The sequence below is a fragment of the Catharus ustulatus genome, chromosome 8 (genome assembly GCF_009819885.2).
Source record: "Catharus ustulatus isolate bCatUst1 chromosome 8, bCatUst1.pri.v2, whole genome shotgun sequence".
Lineage (NCBI taxonomy): Eukaryota > Metazoa > Chordata > Aves > Passeriformes > Turdidae > Catharus > Catharus ustulatus.
In genome coordinates this window covers 17,881,630-17,904,397 of record NC_046228.1, presented here as the reverse complement: position 1 = coordinate 17,904,397, position 22,768 = coordinate 17,881,630, and the positions used below count along the sequence as shown (strand labels likewise).

Below are 22,768 nucleotides of genomic sequence, written 5' to 3'. Positions count from 1 at the left end.
TTCTCTCCCTTTCTCCTGCAAAAGCCAAACTTGACTCTTTGGCCTTTTTCCTTTAATGTTTGAGAAACATCCTGTTTTGTAGCCACAGTCAGTGAAAAGCTCCACAGAAAAAAATGCAGATACTGTCCAGATGGCAGAGCTCAGGAGCATCCAGTGTCACTGCTGAGCACACTCCATCAGAAAGTGTCCAGACAGGGCTCCCCAGGCCAGCTGGTCAGGCTGTGTTACCACAGGAAGAGATTGTTGGCTGTCTCTGCATGCATGCCCAGGAGGGTGGAAACTGCTGGTTTTTACAGCCATGGAGAGGATGGGATGTGGCTGCCAGCTTGGCCATCACTGAAGGGTCAGTGATGAAGGTGAAAGTGGGATGTGCTGAAGCAAAGATCCAGCATGTCTGGTGGAAGGGCTGCAACTCCCTTGTCTGGGCCACCAGGGACACTGGAGAAAGCACATGCTGGCAGTGGGGTCAGGCAGGAGAAAACTCACTGTAGCTTCAGAGAGAAAAGGATTAACCTTTGACAGTCCTGTTTTTAAATCTCCATTGGAAAATCCCTCGCTTTATAATATGTGCTGAAACAATAGTGTTCCTGAGGGCCACAGAGACACTTAAATGTTCAAACCCTATGAACTTCAGTGGGGTGACTCCAGACAGTACCATAACTCAGAATTTTTGGGGTTTTTTAAGAGCTTCAAGTGTTTACCAATGTCAATGATTTGATTGCTAGCAGAAAGCCAGACATTCTCCTGGAACAGAGGAGCTTCAGAAATAACTTCTGCAGAAGTTCTGAAGCTAGATCTGTGAAATGACTTATCCTCTAGAAATCCATCTACTGGCCAGTAAAAGTGCTGAAATATTGAGAGACATTCAGTGCCAAAGCTAAGAAATATGACATTGGAAAATATGGAGAGTAGTAATTATGTCTTTTAGTGGTATTATCAGTTAAAAAAGGCAGGTATTTTCCCATTAAGATGCTTATTTTTTTACTCCCTATAGCATAAAATGTTTTCTATACTCTCTGAGAACAATATCTACAACAATTTGTGAAGACTCTTTCACCACTGCATCTAAATTTTGTTATTGAATCCCACAGAAGTTATGATTACAGAGTCAGGGACAAAGATGATTTGTAAGTCCCATTGAATGAGTTTTGGGAGAAGACCATGCTCACCTTTGCTAATGCTCTATTCCTTTTACAGTTGCACTTATTCCTAGATTCTAAACCAACACTGCTGGAAATCAGGCTGATTCCTTCTTAGCATTCAAAAAAAGCCAATGAAGTAATTAAAAGTTTTCACTTCACTGGTGACACTTTCGTTACTCCAAACGTGTCATCACACAAAAACCATCTCTACTGTGGGGTTCTGTAAATACAGAAGTCTAACCCAGATCCAACAAGAAAATTTATGTATTTATACAAATTATTCCTTCTTGGGGCAAAGATAGCAACTGCAATCTGAATGGGGAAGCAAGCATAACTCAGTAGCTTTGAGCATGTTGAGTTCCAAGAGTCGACCTGGATGTGCAAATTATATTCATGTCCTATGGACATCTCACATCCTGTGCAGAAACTGAGGGAAAAAAAGGATTATTCATTTTACAGAGAGAGGAATTATGAGGACAACTAAATGGAAATATTAAAGAATAACAGGGAGTCAAGACAAAAATTGTTCACCCCTCCTTTGTATATCATATGTACGATCTTACTGGAAGTCTGTGAAGATCAATGATGCCAATCAATAATTAAGAAATTGGGAGATTAAATCAGTGCTCATTGTTACATGCTGTGGAACAAGCAACTCTTCTAACAGAGGGTGGCACAGCTTTTAATTTAAAGTCATCCAGTAGAAGGGAAGACCTGATTGCTCCCAGCTTCAGAATTCACAAATTACTCAGCAGATGTACTTCACTTCCTTTTTCTTTCTCAAGGAAAGGGCCAATGGTCCTTACAGTTAAGACTACTGAGGAATTCTGCCAGTTGTGCAAAATACTGACTGCTAGAAATTTCCCTCCACCTTAGATAAGCATAGTCCCTTCCTGTTTCTCAAGTAGCTTTTACATCATCATCATCAAAAGCAGATCTCAGTAACCATGTGGCACTGAGCCACTGGTGATCCAATCCACGCTGAAATAAACCATGTACACTGTACACTGTTTATCTGTATTTGCCACACTGCACCAGCTGAAGGCAGAAGGATGCTTCTCTTAAATAGCTCAGCACTATAGTCACTGAGTGTACTCTGCTCCAGAATCCCACAGGAACAAGAGGAGCCAGATATATTCTATTCAATGGAGAGGTTATTCAAGAGGTTAGTCAGTGCAGAACAACAAAAGCCAACTCTTGTGGACTGTGACATTTGCGTGGGTGTGTTTGAAGAACTAAGCCCAAGGGGATAATTTGTAATACAGGAGATATTTTCCTGATTTCAAAGTGTGGTATTTATATGATATAGCAGAGTGAATGTCAGTGGCAGAATCAGAAGATTCCCTATAAGCCTGTGTTATCTGGGCAGGTATTCTTCCCCTTAAAATTAAGTGTGAAAATGATGAAGTCAACAAAAATTTTGCATAAGTAAAGACTTGAAGGTTTGATCCAACCTGAAGTCACATCCTTTCCATTGACTCACATAGGAGCTCCTAAGATTGATGGTTTAAACCTTCATGAAAAGACAGTAAAGCCTTTTCATTTAGATGATGTTCTGTAACTGACACTCTTGGGCTATGACAGCTAATCTCTAGGAGGCAATGAAAGGCTTGCCAGAAAATTTGGTTGAGAAAGCAGAAGATTTGTCTCTACCAACTCAAAGGGCTAAGTACTTAAGGCTAGAGCAGAACAGCCCATAGAGAGAAGAGTTTGTGGGGCCCCAGAATTTTCTTCTTCATAATGACTCTCTGTGCTTCTTGCATGCTATAAAAACATCCCTTTCTGCATTTCAGCATCTCTATTTCCTTTGATCTGTACACATTTCTCATTGATACTAATAGAGAATGACACTGATGGGGAATATTTTTGCAACAGGGGGAGCATAGAATTGTTATTCTGGCTAAAGCAAAAGCAATATGACTTAAGCAGAGTATTTAAAAGGCTTTACTCAAAGCTGTGCAACTGAACTTGGTATTAGGCTTTCCCTCTCTCACTCTCTCTTTTTTTTAATTTTCATTGAGATTATGTCCATATTTTATCCAGGTTATTGTGTTCTTGTAAAATTATACTGCAACCCACTCTAGCACGTTAACAACAAAAGAAATTCTCTAGCTTATTATAAACATCTTTCAAGAAACCAAAAGCATATGTCCTCTGGAAATAATTTTGCTGGTATTTAGGCTATTACAAAAAAATTTCCCAAAACACTGGAATTACTTTGTAATGTTCCTTTACACTCTAGCTTGTTAGCTTAGGTTTTCTAGAATATTCTCCTGGTGCCCCAATATAGTCCCTTCCTTAGGTTGCACAGGGAAGCTGCAGAAGTAGCCCAGAAAGTCAGCAATTTGTGTCTGTCTTTGCAGTAGTGATTACGTGGTTAAGTGTGTGCCATCAGTGAAAAAAGACCTAGTACAGACACCAGCTGTGCAATCATTATAGTTGGAAAGAAAAGGTTATTTTATCCTGCAGAGATTTGGCAGGATGCTGATAATTTTTTTTTGCCCCAAAGCAGATGGAAAATTTAAAATTGAGAATTTTTTGGGAATTAAAACGGGGAGACAAGATTCCTAAAAATAATTTTTAAAAAGTTTCATTTAGATGTGTTTGGTATGTATTTTTCTCTGTATTTTCTCCATTTTTTAGCTTTCTTTAAAATTCTTTAACTTCAATTGTTTAATTTTCCTCGCTGATAAATAGTAGTTTAAAAGAAGAAAATATGGATTATTTTTTTCTGAGAATACAAAAACATAGACAACTGTGTTGTAACAGGAGGCAAGAGGAACAGAACTAGGAAACTGCTCTGGGAAGTGCCCTTCTCAGCTTCTGAATGTGCCTTATAGACTGACTGTGGTTCAGTTTAATTTGTCCCTTAATGCACTTTATTGCTAGGTGAGTCCATATTTGCTGGATCACTTTTTAACTTAAACTAACCCATGTCCATAGATTGTGTACTTTCTGTGGGCTGCTACACCACTCCAGGTGCACTCTGAGGTGAAATATGAAATGGAAGAGAGCAACACATGGAAACAGCTGCCAGACTGAAGTCCAACAGCAAGGCATTAAACAGAGTTTGCACTCTGCATGCAGTGTGTGGATCCTCAGCTGTGCTAGGGGAGCCAAAGTTGGTGCTGTTGTTTGAAAAGGGTTTACTGCTGCTCACCTCCACAGTGTTTGGATCTTGACTGGTGTAGGGTAGCAGGAAGAGAAGAGCCAACAGCTATTTGAGGGCTATCCTTGGAATTATTCCAGAAAGAAAACATATCTGGTAATAGATTTCCCTCAAGTTCAGCATGTGCTGATGTGCTTTATTGACCTGCAGGAAGAGTCTGAGTGCTTTAACTGGTGAGAGTTTTCCTAAGGGGGCTGAAGACCGGGATTCACACCGTGTGCACAGCAAAGGGTGGCTGTCACCCCTGGTGCCAAATGTTCTCATCTGGGTCTTTGTCCTCTTAGCAGAGCTCTGCCCTGCCACAATTACCTATGTCAACATAAAGCCTTCTACAGGGAGTTCTAAACTCCGCCTCTTCCTCTACCAAAGCCTGACCTGTACGAGCAGAGTCTGGCCAAGGGGCAATCCCAGCAGGACCAGCAGAGGAATGATGAGCTCCATAAACAAGATATTACCTGAACTGTTCTTGAGTCACCTGGCATTATGCCCAGGTATTCAGGGTTGTAAAAAGTAGAGGTTATTTACTGACAATTGGTGGGAAGGTTCCCAGTTCTAAGCCTCATCTGAAAGTGAAACCATCACACATGGCATTTGAGTCGTGCCAGTGGCATCTTTTTAGGCACCCACCTTCACCTAATGCAGCAAGTTGGTCTCTCTGGGATCTCTATTGCCAGAGAAGGAGGAAAGGATTCCCAAAAGACAACTCAGAGCAGTAGTCTGAATTACCAGGAGCATCAGGATCTAACTCATCTCTCTTCCTATTGCCCACACAGGGAGCACAGCAGACCACTGCAGCTTGGTATAAAACTCTGTCACTCTATTACCACGGGAGGTCTTGTCCAGGCACTGCTTTGTTACAAAAGCAGAGAAACATCTCACCATCCATCTGATTTGTCTGGCAAGGGTATTTTTCAAATAGAAACTCATACCCAAGAGAAAATGTTACACTAAGGGCTTTTCCTTAACATGAATTATACATATCCATCTTATGCCTGCAAGTGCAGAATAAGGCTTCCCATTTCTCACTTGAAAAGTCCAAAATAAGTGTGAACAGTACAGTTATGATTCTGTCAGTAACTAGTATTTTTTTTCCAAAACACCAGCTGCCACAAGCACCTGAGAATGAACACCAGGTTTCATTTAAGGACAGGCCAAGTTTGTAGACATGATAACTGTTAGTAAGCTAGAAATAATCCAGTGCAACACGATGCTCAAGAACCAAGATAATTCATCACTTGAAAAATTATTACTTAAAAAAAGGGTCCTGTATGATTTTTTAAGGCAATTTATAATATCCAAACCTAGAGTTCTGGCAACATTACAGCATTTGTATTGAGAGAGAAGAATATGCAGAAAATTATGTCATAGAAAATTACTCACCAGGATCAATTTTCTTTGAGGTTTCAGGAGCTTGGGCTTTGGGAAATTATTGGCAATTGGAGCTACAAAAAGAAATATTAAGGGTTGATTTCATATTATAATCATCCAGTTTTAGTATACGTATAAGCAATTTATAAATTACAAATTAATAGCAAATTAGAGCAAATGCATGTACTTAGATATCTGAATTTAACCATAGTTCAGGTATTTTACAAAAAAACACAATGAATGTTTGGAATTACAGAAATTAATAAGATTAAATAATCTGATATGCAAGACATGCTGTTTGTTTATAAACACTAGAGCAAGAATACCCCCTGAGAACTGATCATTTGTGACCCAACCCACAGTAAAGCTTCAGGTCCTTTCCCTCCTCTCCCACTGGCTCAGCACTGGCAGCATTGCTCAGACAGTACACCCAAGAGTTTGTGAGACTGACCCTGAGCTGCAAATCCTCCTGGAAAATGAAGTACCCAAGAGAAGGGTCTTTATCTGCTGAGTTTGTTTCACTTCCCAAGTGCACAGGCAGCTTTAAAGGGTGCAGTGTGCTGGTTTCCCTCAGTACACCCCCAACAGGTAATTTCAACTTGCCTAAGTGGAAGCTGAGATCTCCTCCTTGGACTCATTGAGAAGCATCTCAGAATGGCTAAAGCTGCAGGCAGGGCAGCAGGTACAGGGTATTTCCTGCCTCACAGATGGGAGCAAGAGCAGACCAGCTCACAGGAGAGACAAAGTGCAGGATTCCTGACATCCCACGCTCCGCTCTCCCTCCATGGCTGTGCTCAGGATCTGAAAGTTCTCTGTGCCTCATACCTTTTGCTGGGATGGCTGGTGGCTGCTCCAGTTTCTCCTTCTCTTTCTTTTTCTTTACCTTCTTAGGCTGTAGGGGAGACATGCTTGTCACACTGGTAACTGTCTCCCCAGAGCTGCAAAGCACAGGGCCAAAAGTGAGGGGAAAATGAAGGCAGTGGAGGGAAAGAAAGTTTGTCCCTGTGAGTTCTTGCAAACATGTCACCTTCCACCTGTGAGAGTCCATACCCAACAACCCGGATTGTGATCTGGGTATAATGAAAAACCTCTTAGAGGGGCTGGAAACGCTCTGGGTTTGCAGTTTTTCAGCCATACAGTATGGCTGAGAAACCCGGAATCTCACTGATGCTGGTATAAAAAATGCAACCTGTCAGGTTTAAAAAGACCCATTTCATACATAGCACCTATTCCTTAAAAGCATGTATGACCCCACTGCTGCACCCAGGGTGAACTCGAGGGTCAGAGGCTCAGACAGATAACAGTAGTTGCATAAGCTCCCATGGGAAATGTATGGAAAAGCAAAATCTTCGATGCAGATTCTGGACTAGGACTGGCTGAGGGACTAGGAGAGCATGCAGCATGTCTTCAGGCAGCTCACAAACCCACATCTGCAAAATCTGGCTTCTTCAAGGGGGCCAGTGTGCTCAGAGAATATAAAACAAGAAGCTGTGCTCCACTCCCTAACTCAGGCACTCTCCAGTATATCTGTGCTGAAAAGGTGCTCTTAGCTATGAGGGAAGAATACAAATTATGCTGTAAACAGACTCCTGTCAAAGAGAGCTTCTTTGTTTGGACTATCAGAGTTTAAAGTCCTTTAAGGCTGGGTTTTTTTACCTCCTAAAGGCTGACATCAAAAATCCTACTTTGAATATTCAGGGCTCAGATATGCAGTGAGTCTGCAGGGATTGTCACCGTGGGTCAGCTGAGCTGTGGGACTGATCTGCAGGGGCTCCCTGCTTGCTGCTAAAGGGGAATAAAATTGTACTGACTCTAGTGGGAATGAAAGGAATCTTAACATACAGCTGGGCTGGGGGGAGAGTGTAAACCATTTAGTTATGATGGCTGCAGTGATGGTGGCTTGGTAAGCAGTCACTGCTCAGCTGTGTCTGCCCCTGGGCTCACCCTGGGGAAGGCTGGGGCAGTGTGGTTGTGGTTCCTCTTCTGTGCTGTGAGCTCCACCACACCATGAACACAACCGGGAGCTCCATTGTCAAACTTATGTCACTGAATTTTAAATCATCTGTCCCAAGTTCCTGCTCCTCTCCAGATTCTTTTGCATAATGAAACATTCTCTTTATATTAATAGAATAAAATATTCAGGTTGGGCCAAAGGCTTAATGAAAGTTAAGATGTCTCAGCTATTGCCCACACAAGAACAGCAAAATTACAGACATTACCATTTTACACAGCTGTAAATCCAAATGAACGTCACTACCATTGGTAAAATCACTCTGGATTTACACTTGTGTGGGTTGTGTACAAAAAGACTCTGGTTTGCTGGTTTTCCTGAGTTCTGTTTTATGTACTCAGGCAAAAACATAGGTTTGCTGCCAAACTTTCTAAAAACTGTTTAAAAACTAAAATATGTTTACGATTTACAAATAAATCACATCTTATGTAAACTGAGGGTTGGATTGAAACCATTTCTAAGTCTGCCTGCTCTACTATGAACCTATCCCACAACAACCATTTGTTTCTATACTAAAATCAAGGTGAACTGGTTTAAAACAAGCAGAAAATGGAATTGTTCTGCCTGGTTTCTTGGTACAAACAGCACACTACCAAGAAGAAAGACTACCAAAAACGATATGAGAATGATTTTTTAAAATGTTTTTGGATTTAGTAATCCAAGGTCATTAAGGCAGATGTGTAGCCTAAAGATGCTGTTGTTCCAATATACCTTCTTTAAGCAAGGCTTAAATGAAAAGGCTTAGTGTCAATTCATTGCATTAGTTATTATTCCTGCTTTGCCAGGAGAAGTGAAGCTACAAAGAAATGTATTTGAGACTTGCAGGTTTCTTTTAAAAGCCAGGGCCACACAGGGTTAACTAATTCTGGGAGATACAATAACTATACTCGCTGTCTTAGAACTGAGCTCCTCAAACCAAACAAGGAGGCTCAGAAAAGACTCCTTGGCTCTGAAACACTGCCTCTTTGTGAGCTTGTCTTATTCCATGTCTAAAAGGAAAGTTAGCTTTTTATCTCCAGCTCCTTCTTCAGCCTCCTGGCTTCTATTTCAAGGTGCCACACTGTGCGTTTCTTGAAGGATCTAATGAGGTTTTAGAGAGCAAGAAAATTACAGGGGTGTGGGGAAGGAACCTGTGGAAGGTGTGCAATAACCATGGAACCAGGGCAGCACTTTCCCTGGAGGTCATGGCTGCTGCAAGACCTGGGAAACTACTCCAGTTCTGGCTTTGTTATCCTTATTAGAGTCTGGATATGGAACTTTTCCTGTTGCCATCTAAATCAGCTGTTTTCTCTTGTCAAAGGGCTGCAGGGGGGTGACAAAAAATTCACCTGAGTGGGAGTTACTTGGGTATTTTCCAGACAGAGCTGTATGAAAAGGTGAGAGCTGGATTCTTGTTTCTGGTTCTGTGTGGCAGAATTTGCTCCTGTGATGTGAGATTGGCTCTGTGGTGTTGAAACGGACAGCTTTCTGAGGCAAACATTTTATTTACCTCCAATTACTTATCTCCAGAACAATCACTGAAGGTTTAGAGAGTTCAGGCCAACATAAAGGGCAGAAAAAAATGTTCCTGTTTTTAAAGCTTCACCTCCTGGGGGTTTCTGGATCTGAAAACTGGCAAAATGATCCAATAACAAGGAAAATAATATGAAGGGTTATTTAAAGAAAAGAAAACACCACAAATTTGAATTAGGTGGTTTGGAAAACTAAAAATAACTGTACTATTTTATTTAGGTAGTAATTTTTAAAATGTGGTAAAGAAATGGGTTTTGGTCAACTCTTTTTTTTTCCCTTAATTTGTTATTGGTCAAGTAGCAAACCAAAACCTAAACATTTGCTTTGTTATACTCGGGAAATCTGGATTTAATTTTCTTTTCTACCACGACCATTTTGTGAGACCTAGGGCAAATCACTTAGCCCGTTGTGCTTTAGATTCCAATTAAAAGTAAAAACATCATTCTGATGTCAAGACATAAAATATTTTAAGATGCTTAGGTATTACTGCAGTGGGAATACCGACATTTCTTAGACACCAGACTATTAATGTAATTTTGAAACTGGATTCTACTCTGTGTTTGAAATATCACTAAGGGAGTTGGAGTTGAACTTCTCTAATGAAGGCTGAATTTTGCACAGCAGTAATTTTAAATGGCAAGAATCTCATGAAAAATTAGTAGATCAGTTTGGCCTAATGGATATTTAGCCAGTAGGTTTTGGGTCTAAATGTGTTGAATTAAGTTCCATGACAAGGAATTTGCCGGTGAAGAGCAATCAGTTCAAAGGAAGTGGTGGTTTGTGTTTTGAGCAGAGGGTGGAAAATAAATGGTACCAAGTGTGAAACATAACAATTATGATGCTGGTAACACTTTCATAGCTATTTAATTTTAAAACCCTGAAGTCAATGCACTGTAGGCATGCATTTGTGTGATCGAGGATTTCATTAGCATAACTTGTCACACTGAAATACATGAAACTCTGTTTTTATCCATACAGAGTCATGCATTTCTTTCACTTCTAGAGAATCTGTTTTATGGTGAAGAAGTCACATTTGCTTACTTCCTCCCCTCTATTCAACCTCCTAAGTTCAGCAGCAGTGCCTCTGCTATCATCTATTCTCAGAGAGTGAGAGTTTGTAGTAAGAGTTCTTATCTGACTGCCAGGCTCCATTTTTTCAGATGCGCCTCATTTTTCTTCTCTTTTTATGTTCTCTGCCAATATAGTCTGATTTCCTCCCCCTCTCCATTCTTTTTTTTTTGTTTGTTTTTTGTAATTCCAACTTTGTCCCAGCACTTAATAAAGAAGAGGGAAAGCAAAAACATCCAGAGAAAATGAAAACTACTGAGCTGTCTCTAAATTTCTGGGTGGTGCACTGGCTAGTCAAGGTCACAGAACAAAGATCTGTCCACGAATAATGTGAAAGTTTTGGTTTGTATTGGTCTCTCCTGAACACTGTGCTGCTTTGTTTTGATTTCTCTTCATCTGAGTGCCAGTTAGATTGTATACCATGATAATCCCATGAGAATGCACTAAAAATCACACTGCTGGAGGATCTAGGGTGTGCTATACTTGGCATTGGATCCCATAGTGTCTAAAGAGACTGTGAGAAGCAGTATGTGATACCAAGAGGTTGGATTTAAACTGCAAGGCTAGCACCACATGGCTTCTGTCACTGAGAACTGGGTAACAGCTGTGCTTCTGTGCTGTTATGAGGCAACTCTCTTTCATCTTTTTTGTTTGCAAAATATTTGTCATATATTTTTACTGCAGTTCCAGTCCAATATACATATCAGGAAAATCATACAATGGAAATTTTATAGCCACACTATCAAAAAACTTTTGGCAGACAGTGTTATTTAAAGAGACAGTAATTTACACTGCAGCAGCAGAACAGTTCTTCCCATCACTTGGAGCCTTTCCTGGGTGTGGGAATCCCTGGGTAACATTACAATTTTTCTATGTACATGGACAGTTTAAGTCATTACTATCCCATTAGGTGTGGGGGAACCCTAGAAACCCACACAGAATGAAAGCAGGCTTCTTCAGGAAGCCGAGGAGAGGCTTATCACTGGAACACCTGCAGGACCTACAGCCAGCCCAGGTAGATCTCCCTTTCCATGCACAGCAGGCACATTCACGAGTCAGGGATCTGCCACTGTTTATGTTCCCATAAGCATTTTGAAAAACATTATCCTATTCTTCACTATACATACAGCAAAACAAATCCAGAACTGGTATCTTGGTTTAGAGTAAAGAGTTGTGCAATGTCCTACCTGTTCTGGGGGCATTTCACCAGGTAATGCTTCACTGTTAAAGAAAAGAAAAATAGAAAGACAATGTGGCTTCACACCAACATAGTTTATGAGTTTCAAATGAGCACTGCAGACAGACCTGTGTTGCTGAGATGGTGGAGTTGCCAGGTTGTTACACTGGGAGATCTAATGATAGCCACCATACACTGTATTGTGCTCTAAAAGGCAGTCTGGCTGGAAGACGTAGCTAGTCTTGGGAGAGGGGAATGCATTAACACCAAAAATCTGCTGTGGAAATGCTGGGCAACACACATTCCAGTGGTCAGCCCAGGCAAAAGACAGCTTGCTAAGGAAAAGCACAGCAGGCCAGTAATTTTACTTTGAAGACTTTTATTTCCCTTGTGGTGCCCGTATTTATTTCCAGAAGCCTGAAATAAACCATTCACCCACAGGAGCCACAGCTGTTCCTAATCTAAGTCAGATTGTGGCCACAGGCACAAAGGGATCCCTTCTGGGATCAGATCAGAGGTGGAGTCCAGCCACCATCCTGTCTCTGACAGCTGTGTGTGTGAGCTGTGTCAATCCTTCTACCTCATATTCCTCTGAGTCAGTAGTCCTGCAAGGGCACCTGCCCCCACTGCAGCCTTCCAGGAGCCAGGGTTATTAATATGCTCTTTTGTGGCTTTGTGGCTTCCATGCCTCTCTTAAAGGACAGACTCTGGCTCTTCTGGTCAACCTATTGCCAATTTATATCTCAGAAGGATGAGAGAGTGCATCCCTGGGTCATGATGCGAAGTTGAATGCAACACAGACATGCCCCTCCCTCCTTGCTCTCTGTTCCTTAAAGGACCATGAAAACCAAACAGGGCACTCACCTGACTATGCCCCTCCCTATGGGAAAGTTTTCATATCTGGACTTAGCTAAATTCTCCCATTCCAAGGGAGCTATACAGCTGATCCCAAGGAAATGGATGCTGAGAGCACCAGGAGCTGGGACTACCACAGGGACAATGTTTAAGCCAGTGCTTCCATCTACCTGTCAGGCCTTTCTAAAATGTATAATGTAAATGTATAATGTAAAATTCTTAAATGTATAAGAGAACAGCAATCCTTCTGGAGTAAGGGAATGCTCATGTACACTGCTGACACGTTTTTGAGCATGCAAATATTCAGATTTTTGGATAGTGAATAAAGGTTTTAGCAGCTCAGGAGAGCCTACTTTTTCTCTTTTGTATATCCTTATTCTATATTGTATATTATTTCAATATTTTGCTGGTGTTGGTTAATGTAAATAGACCTTTCCTTGAAGCTGCTTGTATGCTCACAGCAGCAAACTGACAAAACCAAGCAAATTCTAACCCAATATTTGCTCAAGAAAAATGGGATACATCAGTCTACTGCTTGTGGCTTCAGGGTAACTCACCACGACCAACATACTTGAGTGTGGGTGCTCCCTTGGCACAAAACCTTTGTCATCACTTAACAGGGTAGGAAGAATAACATCGATCTCCTCCCTCTTGGCAAGCAGAGCTGTTGGGTTCAGTCAGAATCAGAGTTACTCTGCTAAGTGCACTGCCAGGAAGATGAAGCCACCGCCTGAAATGTGTTTGTGGTCAGGCAAGGGCTTCTCTATACATCTATTTCTGGCTTACATGTCTTCTCACTTGTGTATCTGAGTCACTCATTCTTCGTGGGGTCTGTGTAGACTGCAGAGGCAGCAAAGCCTTGATTCTCCCTGTCATTAACAAAGCAAGTCATTAACCAAACTCCTCCTGAAAGCTTCTGTTCAGAGGCGGTCCTTACACTCTCCCCTGACATGGTGGCTGCTAAGTGTGCTGGTATCTCATCCTTGCAGCTGGTGTGAGATCTCCAAATAAACCACTTTTAAAATGAAATGGAAGTAGAGCCTGGTTACTCCACAGATCTGAAATAACACTTCTGTTTACAACAACACTGCTTTGATGCAGCCTCTTTGAGAAACCCTCTCTGAGGCAAAGAATGAAACAGTAACCCTTGATCTTGAAATATTATTATGAAATAACAGATTTGAATGTTGAAATAATGCTTTAGTTTCAGAAAATACTTCAAGTGAGAGATTGCCAATAAAACACTTCAAATGCCCAAGAATATTGACAGCTATTTAAGAGAGGAGAATAAAATAACACAGAGTTAAAATTGTTTTGAAACCCCTCTATGTTCGGAGAAATGTGACTCATGCAAAATTTTAGCTTCTGGTCAGAGTGCCCCTTAATGATTCAGCACTTGGTCTCCCCTGAAAGAACTTCCAACTACCTTCAACTTATGTTTGTTCAAAGGCAAAAGATTTTTGAAAAGTCAAAGCAAATTTAATTTCCTCCCTATTTAAAAGGAAGAAAATGCTTTTTTTCAAATTTGGCTAGCAGATTTTTTTTCTTCCTACTAATTTTATTTAAAATTACAATCAAGGCAAGGAAACATTTATTTTTCCTGCTTTCTCTGCATTCTTTTCTCCCCTCCCCCTGCCCCCCTTTTTGGCGAGGGCTTTGCAGTCATCAGGAATGGCATCTTGCTCACCTGTGGCTCTCCTCCTGTTCAGAAGGGACTGACAGAGAATGACAAGTGTAAACAGGAGGACACTGACGATTCCTATGGAGCACACGAACACTGCGTACACGTACAGATCTGAAACCCAAGCACAGATAATGGGCAGCGTTGCAGCTGATGCTTCATGATGACAGGACAGAAAAAAGTTACATCTACAAGATCTGAACAGACTCTGGCCCAAAAGATTTAGGTTAACAGTTCAGAAGTAGTTTAACTCTCTTGAAACTTTCCTGTAGTATCCTGCTCAGTTTAAAATTTGGTTGAAGTCTGCATAAATGCAAATAGGCAAAACTGCACTATTGAGTTGTGACTTTCAGGAGCAAACAAAGGACTGGTTTGGGGTTTGGGGATTTTTTGACAAGTAACTCAAAATCCAGAATTATTTCAGTTGAGTTATTTCTCTGCTCAAAGAGCCGTACTTTTTTTCCCTATTTTTTTTAAACAAAATTAAAAAAACAAACAGTGAAACAAGAAAAGTGTCAGTGGGGAGAGTGCTGAGTGGCTGGGGAAGAAGGAAGAAAGTCTGCAATTGCTTCTTCTGCTGGCAGCATTGGCTTGAAATTTTTGTATGATTATTTTTTTCCTTTTCAAGCTACAGCCTTCACGTTCAGTCTCCCTTCATGGCTTTTATTCTGGTGTTGTAACTTATTTCCAGTGGTTATTTTCCTATTAGCCATAACAGATATACAAGAAACTGAACCTGGACTCTTCCATTCTCTTTTATCTCCCCCTTTTTTTCTTCCATTCTCTTTGACCCCTAGTAGTTTGTGGGATGATTTCTCAGGCAAGGCTGGGTTTGCACAGGAAGTAGCAAAATTCATTCTGATTTGGGACACCTTAGTTGTCCTGTCCATTGGACCAAACTAACATCATGCATAAAAACAGTAGCAGTTAGATGCATCTTTACCTTCAAAAAACTTCCAAGCTTCATGGTTTTTCTTGAAAGTGGGATGATCAGAAGATTTTGATGAAATCACTGAAAAAAAAAACCAAAGAAGACATGACAAAAATTTAAAAATGTCTGGCATAAAAATTGGAACCTCTTGAAGCAAATGTATTCTGTCTTAGACTTCAGTGCCCCAAGATCCTGCTTTGTGTAATTGCCTTTTGATGAAACAGTTCAGCTGCACAGAATTGTCCTCTCTGTTTCATGATGACTGTCACTATCATAACAGCTGTACAGCCTAGAACCAGAGTCCAAATGCTCTGACTGCTGAAACATTGTTCAAAACCCCCTCTGCTCTCCTCAGCCAGATTGTTTATGCATGCTGGTATTTTTTATGACATCAGATTAGATAAGGCCATTTATGCCAATTCCATGATTCTTCTTCCTCTAGCAATGAGTGCAATGAAATGGGGGTCTGGTAATGTCCTCCAGACTGCCAGTGAGGTCTGAAGCTCCAAGAGAGCTTCATGTGGCAAATCATCAGAGAACAAGTATCTCACTGGCAAGGGAATTCATTAAGGAGTGCCCTGCAGGGATGTGAAGTGTGGGGCTAGATCAATGCATGTACAACTTCCAGGACTAATGAAATCTCTCTTCACTTGCAATGGGAAGCTCATCCTGAATATTCTAACAAATTACTCATTTGTTATATGAAAGGATCACAGATGTAGATTTTTGGCAAGTACTTCATGATAACTTCCCTGAAAAAAGAGCTTTTGTTCATTTTGTGGGAAAAAAAATAATCTTGCAACATTTTTACTGTTAGAAAATGCCACGTGAAACTAATATTTAAGAACTCAGACTTTCTTCTATGGGAAATTTTGATAAATAAGCTTCCCAACAAGACAGATTGTTGTGATCATCTACTTGTTTTTGTTGTCCATGCCAGTAGGATTATAGTTGAACTGCCTAATTTTCTACATTTGTCCTCCTACAAGCAGTCTCTTCTCTTGGACTGTAAACCATTTGGAACATGTATTGCTCTTCGTAAGAGATGTGCAGAATCATGAGGGATTGCCTGATTGTAAATAATGGTTTTGGGGTACTGAATACTGTTCTGAGAAGAATACTGATTATTTTGAGTTTTCTGACAGGAAGGGAGTAGAAGAACCATGTTTTTGTTGTGAGGTTTTTTGTTTGTTTTTGGGGGTTTTTTTGGTTGTTGTTGGTTTTTTGGGGGTGTTTTGTTTTGTTTTGTTTTTTGATTTTTGGGGTTTTATGGGGTTTTGTTTTGGTTTTGTGGGGGGGTTTTTTTGTTTGTGTTTTTTTGTTTGTTTGTTTTTTTATCTCTGATAAACTAGGTTTTGGTGCATTCTTTATTATAATTAACTTGGCTTTAGGCTGACATTAATGACACAAGAGCAGGAAAGGAGGAGATGCCTTTAATGAATATGGGGGAAGGGGAAAAGGTTGACCTTCTCTTAGACAGAAGACATTGTGTGGCTGGACACTTCTTGGCAACATTGGCACATGGATTTCCCTTGATTTTGCTCACAAGATTTAACAGTTGCCTTCTTACAAATGCTCTCTGATGTCTTGTATTCACAACACTGAAAGGGGCAAACTGCAACAGTTCCAATTTCTGGACCTTCTGCAAACACTACAGAGTTGCTGTAGTTGACATGAGTGCAGGAACAGAGAACTGTAAGGACACCACCTCCACAGCAAGGCTTCTTTTCCAAAGAAATGTATTCTGCCCCTAACGCAGGAGGCAGATATGTAGCTAAAATTTAACTGTCATCATTACACAGGAACTGTAGCCTGTAATTCAATTGTTTTTCTGTATGTCCAATGTGTGTATTTGTACAAATTAATGTGTTGCAACAAAACGTATTTGCAACTTCTTAATGGCCTAGGCAAATTTACACAAGCAAACTTGCTAGCAAATAACAAAATCTGAATATAAATTAATAGATTAATCTGTAGATACTACAGATCCAGCTATCAACTTGCTTCAAGTGCAAGTTACATTTTGAAGAAGCAGAATTGTCCTTTTATTTTCTCCCTGGAAATCTGTGTCTTGCACAGTAACCTCCTCTTCCTGTGTGAATGAATGAATGAATAAAATTTAAAAAAAAAAAAAAAGGACTACTCTATTTCTGGCTCTGCTTGAGTTTTAAGAAATTTGCCTGGTACTTTTGCATAAAAATACTATTTTAAATGTGGGCATAACTGCAGATGCATTACTGGAACAAAATGTTAGGCAACACAGCAACTGTGATGTGGTGGAACACTGCTACCTTATTTGATAAAAACAAGCAGTACAACTTAAGTATCCAAATGCTTCAGGCAATTTGTATTGCTCCTTTTGTTGCATCCTGGGTCTAACTGTAATATAAGTAAATCCCTTTGCAATAAAAAGTGTAACTGTTCATAATACAAAATACAAAATGTGTTTGGAATCAAATCTCCTTGAAAAGCCCAAGTGTTACTGTTGGGAAAACTGGAAACTTTATCAGTACTTGGAAAAGAGTTACCTTCCCTCTCAAGTGCAGCAAGTACCACACACTCAGGGTTCATTAGCCAATGTGAGCAAAGGTGCTCCTTTGTTTCCAGGCAAGAGGCTTGAAGTGGTAAAACAGTTGCTATGACATTTAAAGATATGCAATATTTCAGATATCTTTTGGTATCTTTAATCTGGATTTAGAGTTAGAATAAATATGCCTCAGATCCCCATAGGGTGTCCACAACTCTCTACAGGCTGGCCAGTCTTCATCCCTCATCTCAGGTTTCCTGCTCTGCTTTGGGGCATTTGGAGAGCAGCTGAGCAGACAGTGTGAAAATTATGAAGTCATGAGGTCTCAAATCTCGATTCTGATTATGTATTCATGACTCATACTAAAAATCAGGGGGGAATATTATTTAAGGACTGGACTGAAAAATTACGGATTTCCTTCTTTTCAATAACTTAATTGATCTGAACTCCATCGTTCAGCTGTGAAAAGTAATGAGAGGTTTAAGTGTTATAATTAGAATAGCCTGAGAAGCTATGAAAGATGTGGAGTGTCTCTTTGTGAGGAGGGGCATGACAGGTGATGTGACAATATTTTATATTGCTTTTTTTTCTGCTGCCACTTACTTGGAACATGCCACTCCCTCCCTAAGAACTCCTGACAAATCCATGTTTCACTTACAGGCATTTGGGAACTTACATCACTCAGTGCATGACAAAACACTCCACACTGCTTTCTGGCATTATTTTTAGAGTTGTCCCTGGGAGAAATCAACTTTTCTGTTTATAAAGACACAAACAGGGAGGTATTTGCCACCTAACACTGATGTCACAGCTCCTAAGCAAAACCACCTCTTCAAAGGAGTCTCTTCTCAAAATCCAACTTCACCCATCTCTGAAAGTGTGGGTTTTGGTGGCATAAGGTTTGAGCTAATCCATCCCAAAGAGATGGCTTGTTTTCAGCTTGGTTTACATCTGCCACTTGTTGCTGGGCTGACCATTGCTTTTCTAGCTCTGCTTTCTGGCTGCAAGGGGTATGAGCAATAGTACTGAAGTGATGGTAAAAGTGCTACTTACCAACTGCTGCTAGACTAGAATTAAGAGCAAGGGAAACACCAAGAGACAGACAAAATGTAAGTTAAGTATTAGATTATCTTTGAGTGTAATCTGTGGATAGGAGAAGAAAACCTAAGTTCAAATGTCTTATGGATGAAATGACAGGACAAGAAGAAATCACAGACCTGAAATCAGTAATCTCTCACCTCTTATTTCAGTAGCTGCTGTACCATTTGACCATGCTGTCCACTTATTTCTGTGTTTGCCAATTTCCTGTACTTTGCATATATAATGTCCTTGATCTGTTTGCTGAAGGCTTAAAATAAGAAATTTGTACATAGTTCCATGTTTCTCTTTAAGAAGATGAAGTCTTTGCTTGTGAAAATGATGAGTATAATTTCCATAATACTGGACAGACCCAAACTTTGTCATTTTGATCATCAGATGCTCCTGGGTAGGTGATGCAGCGAAGACCCACCGCACAGCCAGTAAATTGTCTGTCTTTCTCTTTTGAGAAATGTGGCAGTAAAGGGTAGCATTATCCCCCTCAGAGTATTGCACTGTTGGTCCAGGAGAGACTGTCACATTTAAAGCCTCACAAACATCTGTAAAGGAAAGAAAAGATGGTGAGAATCCTCCATACTGGCACGACAGCACCATAATCTGTCCCAGCATACAAGCCCACAGCACACAAACCAGGGGTATCTCCTTAGTGTGCAGTAATGTAATGACCTTGGATAACCTGACATCATCTGCCTCTCTGTGAATGATGGCATGAGGCCCTCCTTCAGTGACTCTGCTCTAGCATTTTTCTGTCACTAATCAACAACCTAGAGCTGACATGGAGACCTTGCTAGTGTCACAGGCCCAACTTCATGTAATCTTTATTTAGTCTGAACAGTTTTGGAGAGCTGTTCTGTGACCAGCCCCTCCAACAGCTTGCATCCTTCTTAGGACTTCCAGGCTAAATGGTTTCAATAGCCAGTTTATGACCATTTGTTCCTATGCCAGCTTTAAGCCTAAAATAGTGTTTTCTTCTGTAGAGCTTACTTCCTGACTCCATATACAAAGCAATTATCTGGCCCAACCTTTGCTTTGTTGAGCTAAAGAAGACAAGCTCTTTTAGTCTCTTCTAGTAGTCTTCCTTCTTCACCCTAACAGCCCTTCTCTGCATTGGTTACAGTTTAGGTTTTGGATTTGATTGTAATTAATTTTATTTTTTAATGGAATTGACTGCAGTCATAGGCAGTGTCTGGAAAGAAGTTCTTCAGTGTCCTGTGGAATACTCACAGTGCTTCCCAGATTTGACTGTGATATACCTTGCCTGGTATATCCCAAAGTTATCTTGTCATTTTTCACGATACTTTCATATGTGATTATATGTCAGGTTATAAATGAATAGCACACTTGGGTGTTTTCCCTTCTCTGTCATTTGTGGTTCAGTTACCAGTGTACCAAAGAAATTCTTACTAATCCCCAAGTACGTGACTTCGCTGTACAAACTTCTGCTCCACTTACCCCATCCTCAGTTTTTCCTATGTGCTGTCCTCGTCTTGTGCTGATTTGATAAGGTCACAATTTCAGTGTGCATGCTTCTGTCTACTTCTTTCAGACATCATTTGTGCAGACCTTACATCATACTGCTCCCTACATTATCACAGGCACACCACTGAATTCTCTATATCCTACAGTTCCCCATGTCCTCTGTTTTAAGCATTGTTCTCCATGTCATAATCAAATTGTCATCTCAAACCAGGGTTAAATCCATCAGACTAGTTTTTCTGACTACAAATTCAAATTAATTTGACATTATTAGCATGACAAAATATGACATGAGATCATATCGGGACAAGTGCTTATTCCATTCTACCATTAATTTCTGATTCTTGTCTTTAATGTTCTTCATCCTAAACCATCACTTAGACCAGTTCTTTGTCTCTCTGCTTTACTTCTAATAATAGCTAGTGTAGGTGAAGGCTGAAAAAAGTGTCCACAGCTGTTTGTTAGAGGAAGATTTCCCTTTCCTGACCTAACTGATTTATACTGGACTGATTTTCTGAGGCGTGGGAATCAACACTCATTTTATTTCCTTCCATGCACATTAAGAATGTCCTGATTAGTCATATCAGAGAGTGATCTATTTTTGACCAATAGTATATTGTGGCAATGTGTTCCCTAAATGACTTGTGATGTGTAATCTAGCAGTGTGAGGGCATCCACTGGAGAGAGAACCATATTCCAGCAGTGAGCAAGCACTCCCTGCAAGCACTCTGCAAAGCATGAAATGTCCTCTAAACTGTGAACTTCCTGTTATGTGAGTACTGTACTGCACTCAAATACTAATGAGAATTGCAACTCTGGGAGAATGATTTTTTTCAGTTCTGGACACTTTTCTAGCACATCAGCAAGGAACATTTTAACAAAGGGGATGAGCGTTTTGGCAGAGACTATTGTCTGACATCAGCTCCTGAAACACAAACATGTATTTATCTTCAAAATAAGCAAGTAAAGTATTTCCATTCTATTTCTGAAGGAGTTTTGGAGGCAGAGACACTGGGTTTATGGTCCCAGTGAAGCAGTGAAATGAAGCAGTGAATTATATTACCTTACAGTAAATCCACTGAATTACAGAAGTTGCATTGCAACTGAGAAGAATTCTGAAAATTAATAGTATGGTAATTATTTTGTGCCACTTCAGTCAAAATCTCTACTGAATGGCATGTTTATTCCAACTAGACATTATTTTTTTGTTATGAAGAAGAAAATATTTTGTATAAAGAACTGTTTGGCTTTTTAAAAAAAAATTCTTGCAGAAACTACAGCTAAGCATGGATGAGGTTATTGATAGAATTATTCATGCATTATGTTTGTGTCTGCAGTTCATGCAAATGCTAAAGAAAGAGCTTATTTTGGATTGTAGAAAGCATAGAGGTAGAACAGGACATTGAAATTTAAAATTAAGGCTGAATCCCACCAAAAGCTTTCCAGGCATGAAACTTCAGTTATTACTCTCTGGACTTACTGGCCTTGGTGCCTAACCAGCAGAGGCGAAGCCAATAAATGGCTGTCTCTGCCATCAAAATAAGATTAAATTTTGAAGGTTGTGCTGCTTAGGAAATAAGGAATAACTTCGATATTTTCAACACTTTTGTGGGTCCTCAAATGTACTTAGGCAATAAATGTTTAATAGATCATTTAAAAATTATGGTTTGGGTAAATGAAAAACACAGACCTTTTTTCAACTGAAATTATGAACATGTCGTGAAAACTGTAAAGAAAAACAATTATGTCATTTTCCTGACATGTGAATTTCTTTTTTGAAAAAGCTGGCTAGGAGTAATTGTGAAACAGACTCTCAAAATAAAAGGCAGAAAGCTCATTGCTTAATTCCAAACTAGGCAGAACACAGTGCCAAGAAGTACCCAAGAGAAAATACAGAGGAAGTCAGATATGGTGATGATGGAAGCCTCTGTGAGAAGATAAAGCAGCATTGTACATGGAGACTCTGATCCCTTTCTAGTTGTTTGCACTCATACAAACATGGGTATTTTATACCTAAGGCTTCTACTTTTCCTCTGGGGTCATGCCTTTTTACAGGGACATATCAAATTTAAATCCTTCATGTTTCTGATCAGTGGAAACCTATCTCCTTATCTTCCCTCTGTGGCTCCCACTGGTGCAGCTGCACAAGTACAGCAATGGGGAGAGTTCTGGAAATCTCACGCTGCTTTTATCATGGTATCAGCTCAGGTTGAACAGGGTTGGGTGATGCTTTATAGAAAGCAGAAAACCAATATCCATTTGACTTTATCCTCCTACTGCCATTGGAGGAGGAACAGTGGATTCTGAAGGGAATAGCTCATTTACCTCCCATGTGGAAAGGAAAACCCTCATTCAAGGCTCCCAGACTCCAGTGGACATGTTCCTCCTGTCTTTAGCAGGCACTGGTCAGCCCCAACATGAGGTTTACCCTTGTAAAGGGCTCCTTGCCAAGAGCAGGAGACTTCACAACTTAAGAGCAGGCTTGTGTGCCAACACAGCTCTGAATTTCTAGACTTCAGATTGCTGTTTCAAGTGAGGAACCACTGTTTTCTTCTTCTGCCTTCCCACCATACTATGATGTAGCCATTCAGGTGGAGCTCACCACAAGAGTTTCAGTCTCGTTTCTGCTTGGAAAGGGAAATTATTTATAGAAAGGGGAAGGAGAGTCAGACACTTGGTGATTTCTTTGCAGTGTGCTTAACCATCAAACTTCTCTCCTTTTTGCAATGAGCTTGTGTAGTTGCTCCCATCCC

General features: G+C 40.3%; 1 protein-coding gene across 1 annotated transcript in view; it reads right to left on the bottom strand.

The window, feature by feature from the left end:
* VSTM4 (V-set and transmembrane domain containing 4) overlaps window positions 1–22,768 on the bottom strand; it is a 29,398-nt gene that overhangs the window by 5,048 nt on the left and 1,582 nt on the right. The window contains exons 2-7 of the mRNA XM_033066561.1: window positions 18,680–19,078; window positions 14,927–14,995; window positions 13,990–14,097; window positions 11,458–11,491; window positions 6,505–6,617; window positions 5,692–5,753 (exon numbers count right to left, since the gene is read on the bottom strand). Coding sequence (XP_032922452.1) covers window positions 5,692–5,753; window positions 6,505–6,617; window positions 11,458–11,491; window positions 13,990–14,097; window positions 14,927–14,995; window positions 18,680–19,078 — 785 coding nt within the window. The remainder of the gene's footprint in view (window positions 1–5,691; window positions 5,754–6,504; window positions 6,618–11,457; window positions 11,492–13,989; window positions 14,098–14,926; window positions 14,996–18,679; window positions 19,079–22,768) is intronic.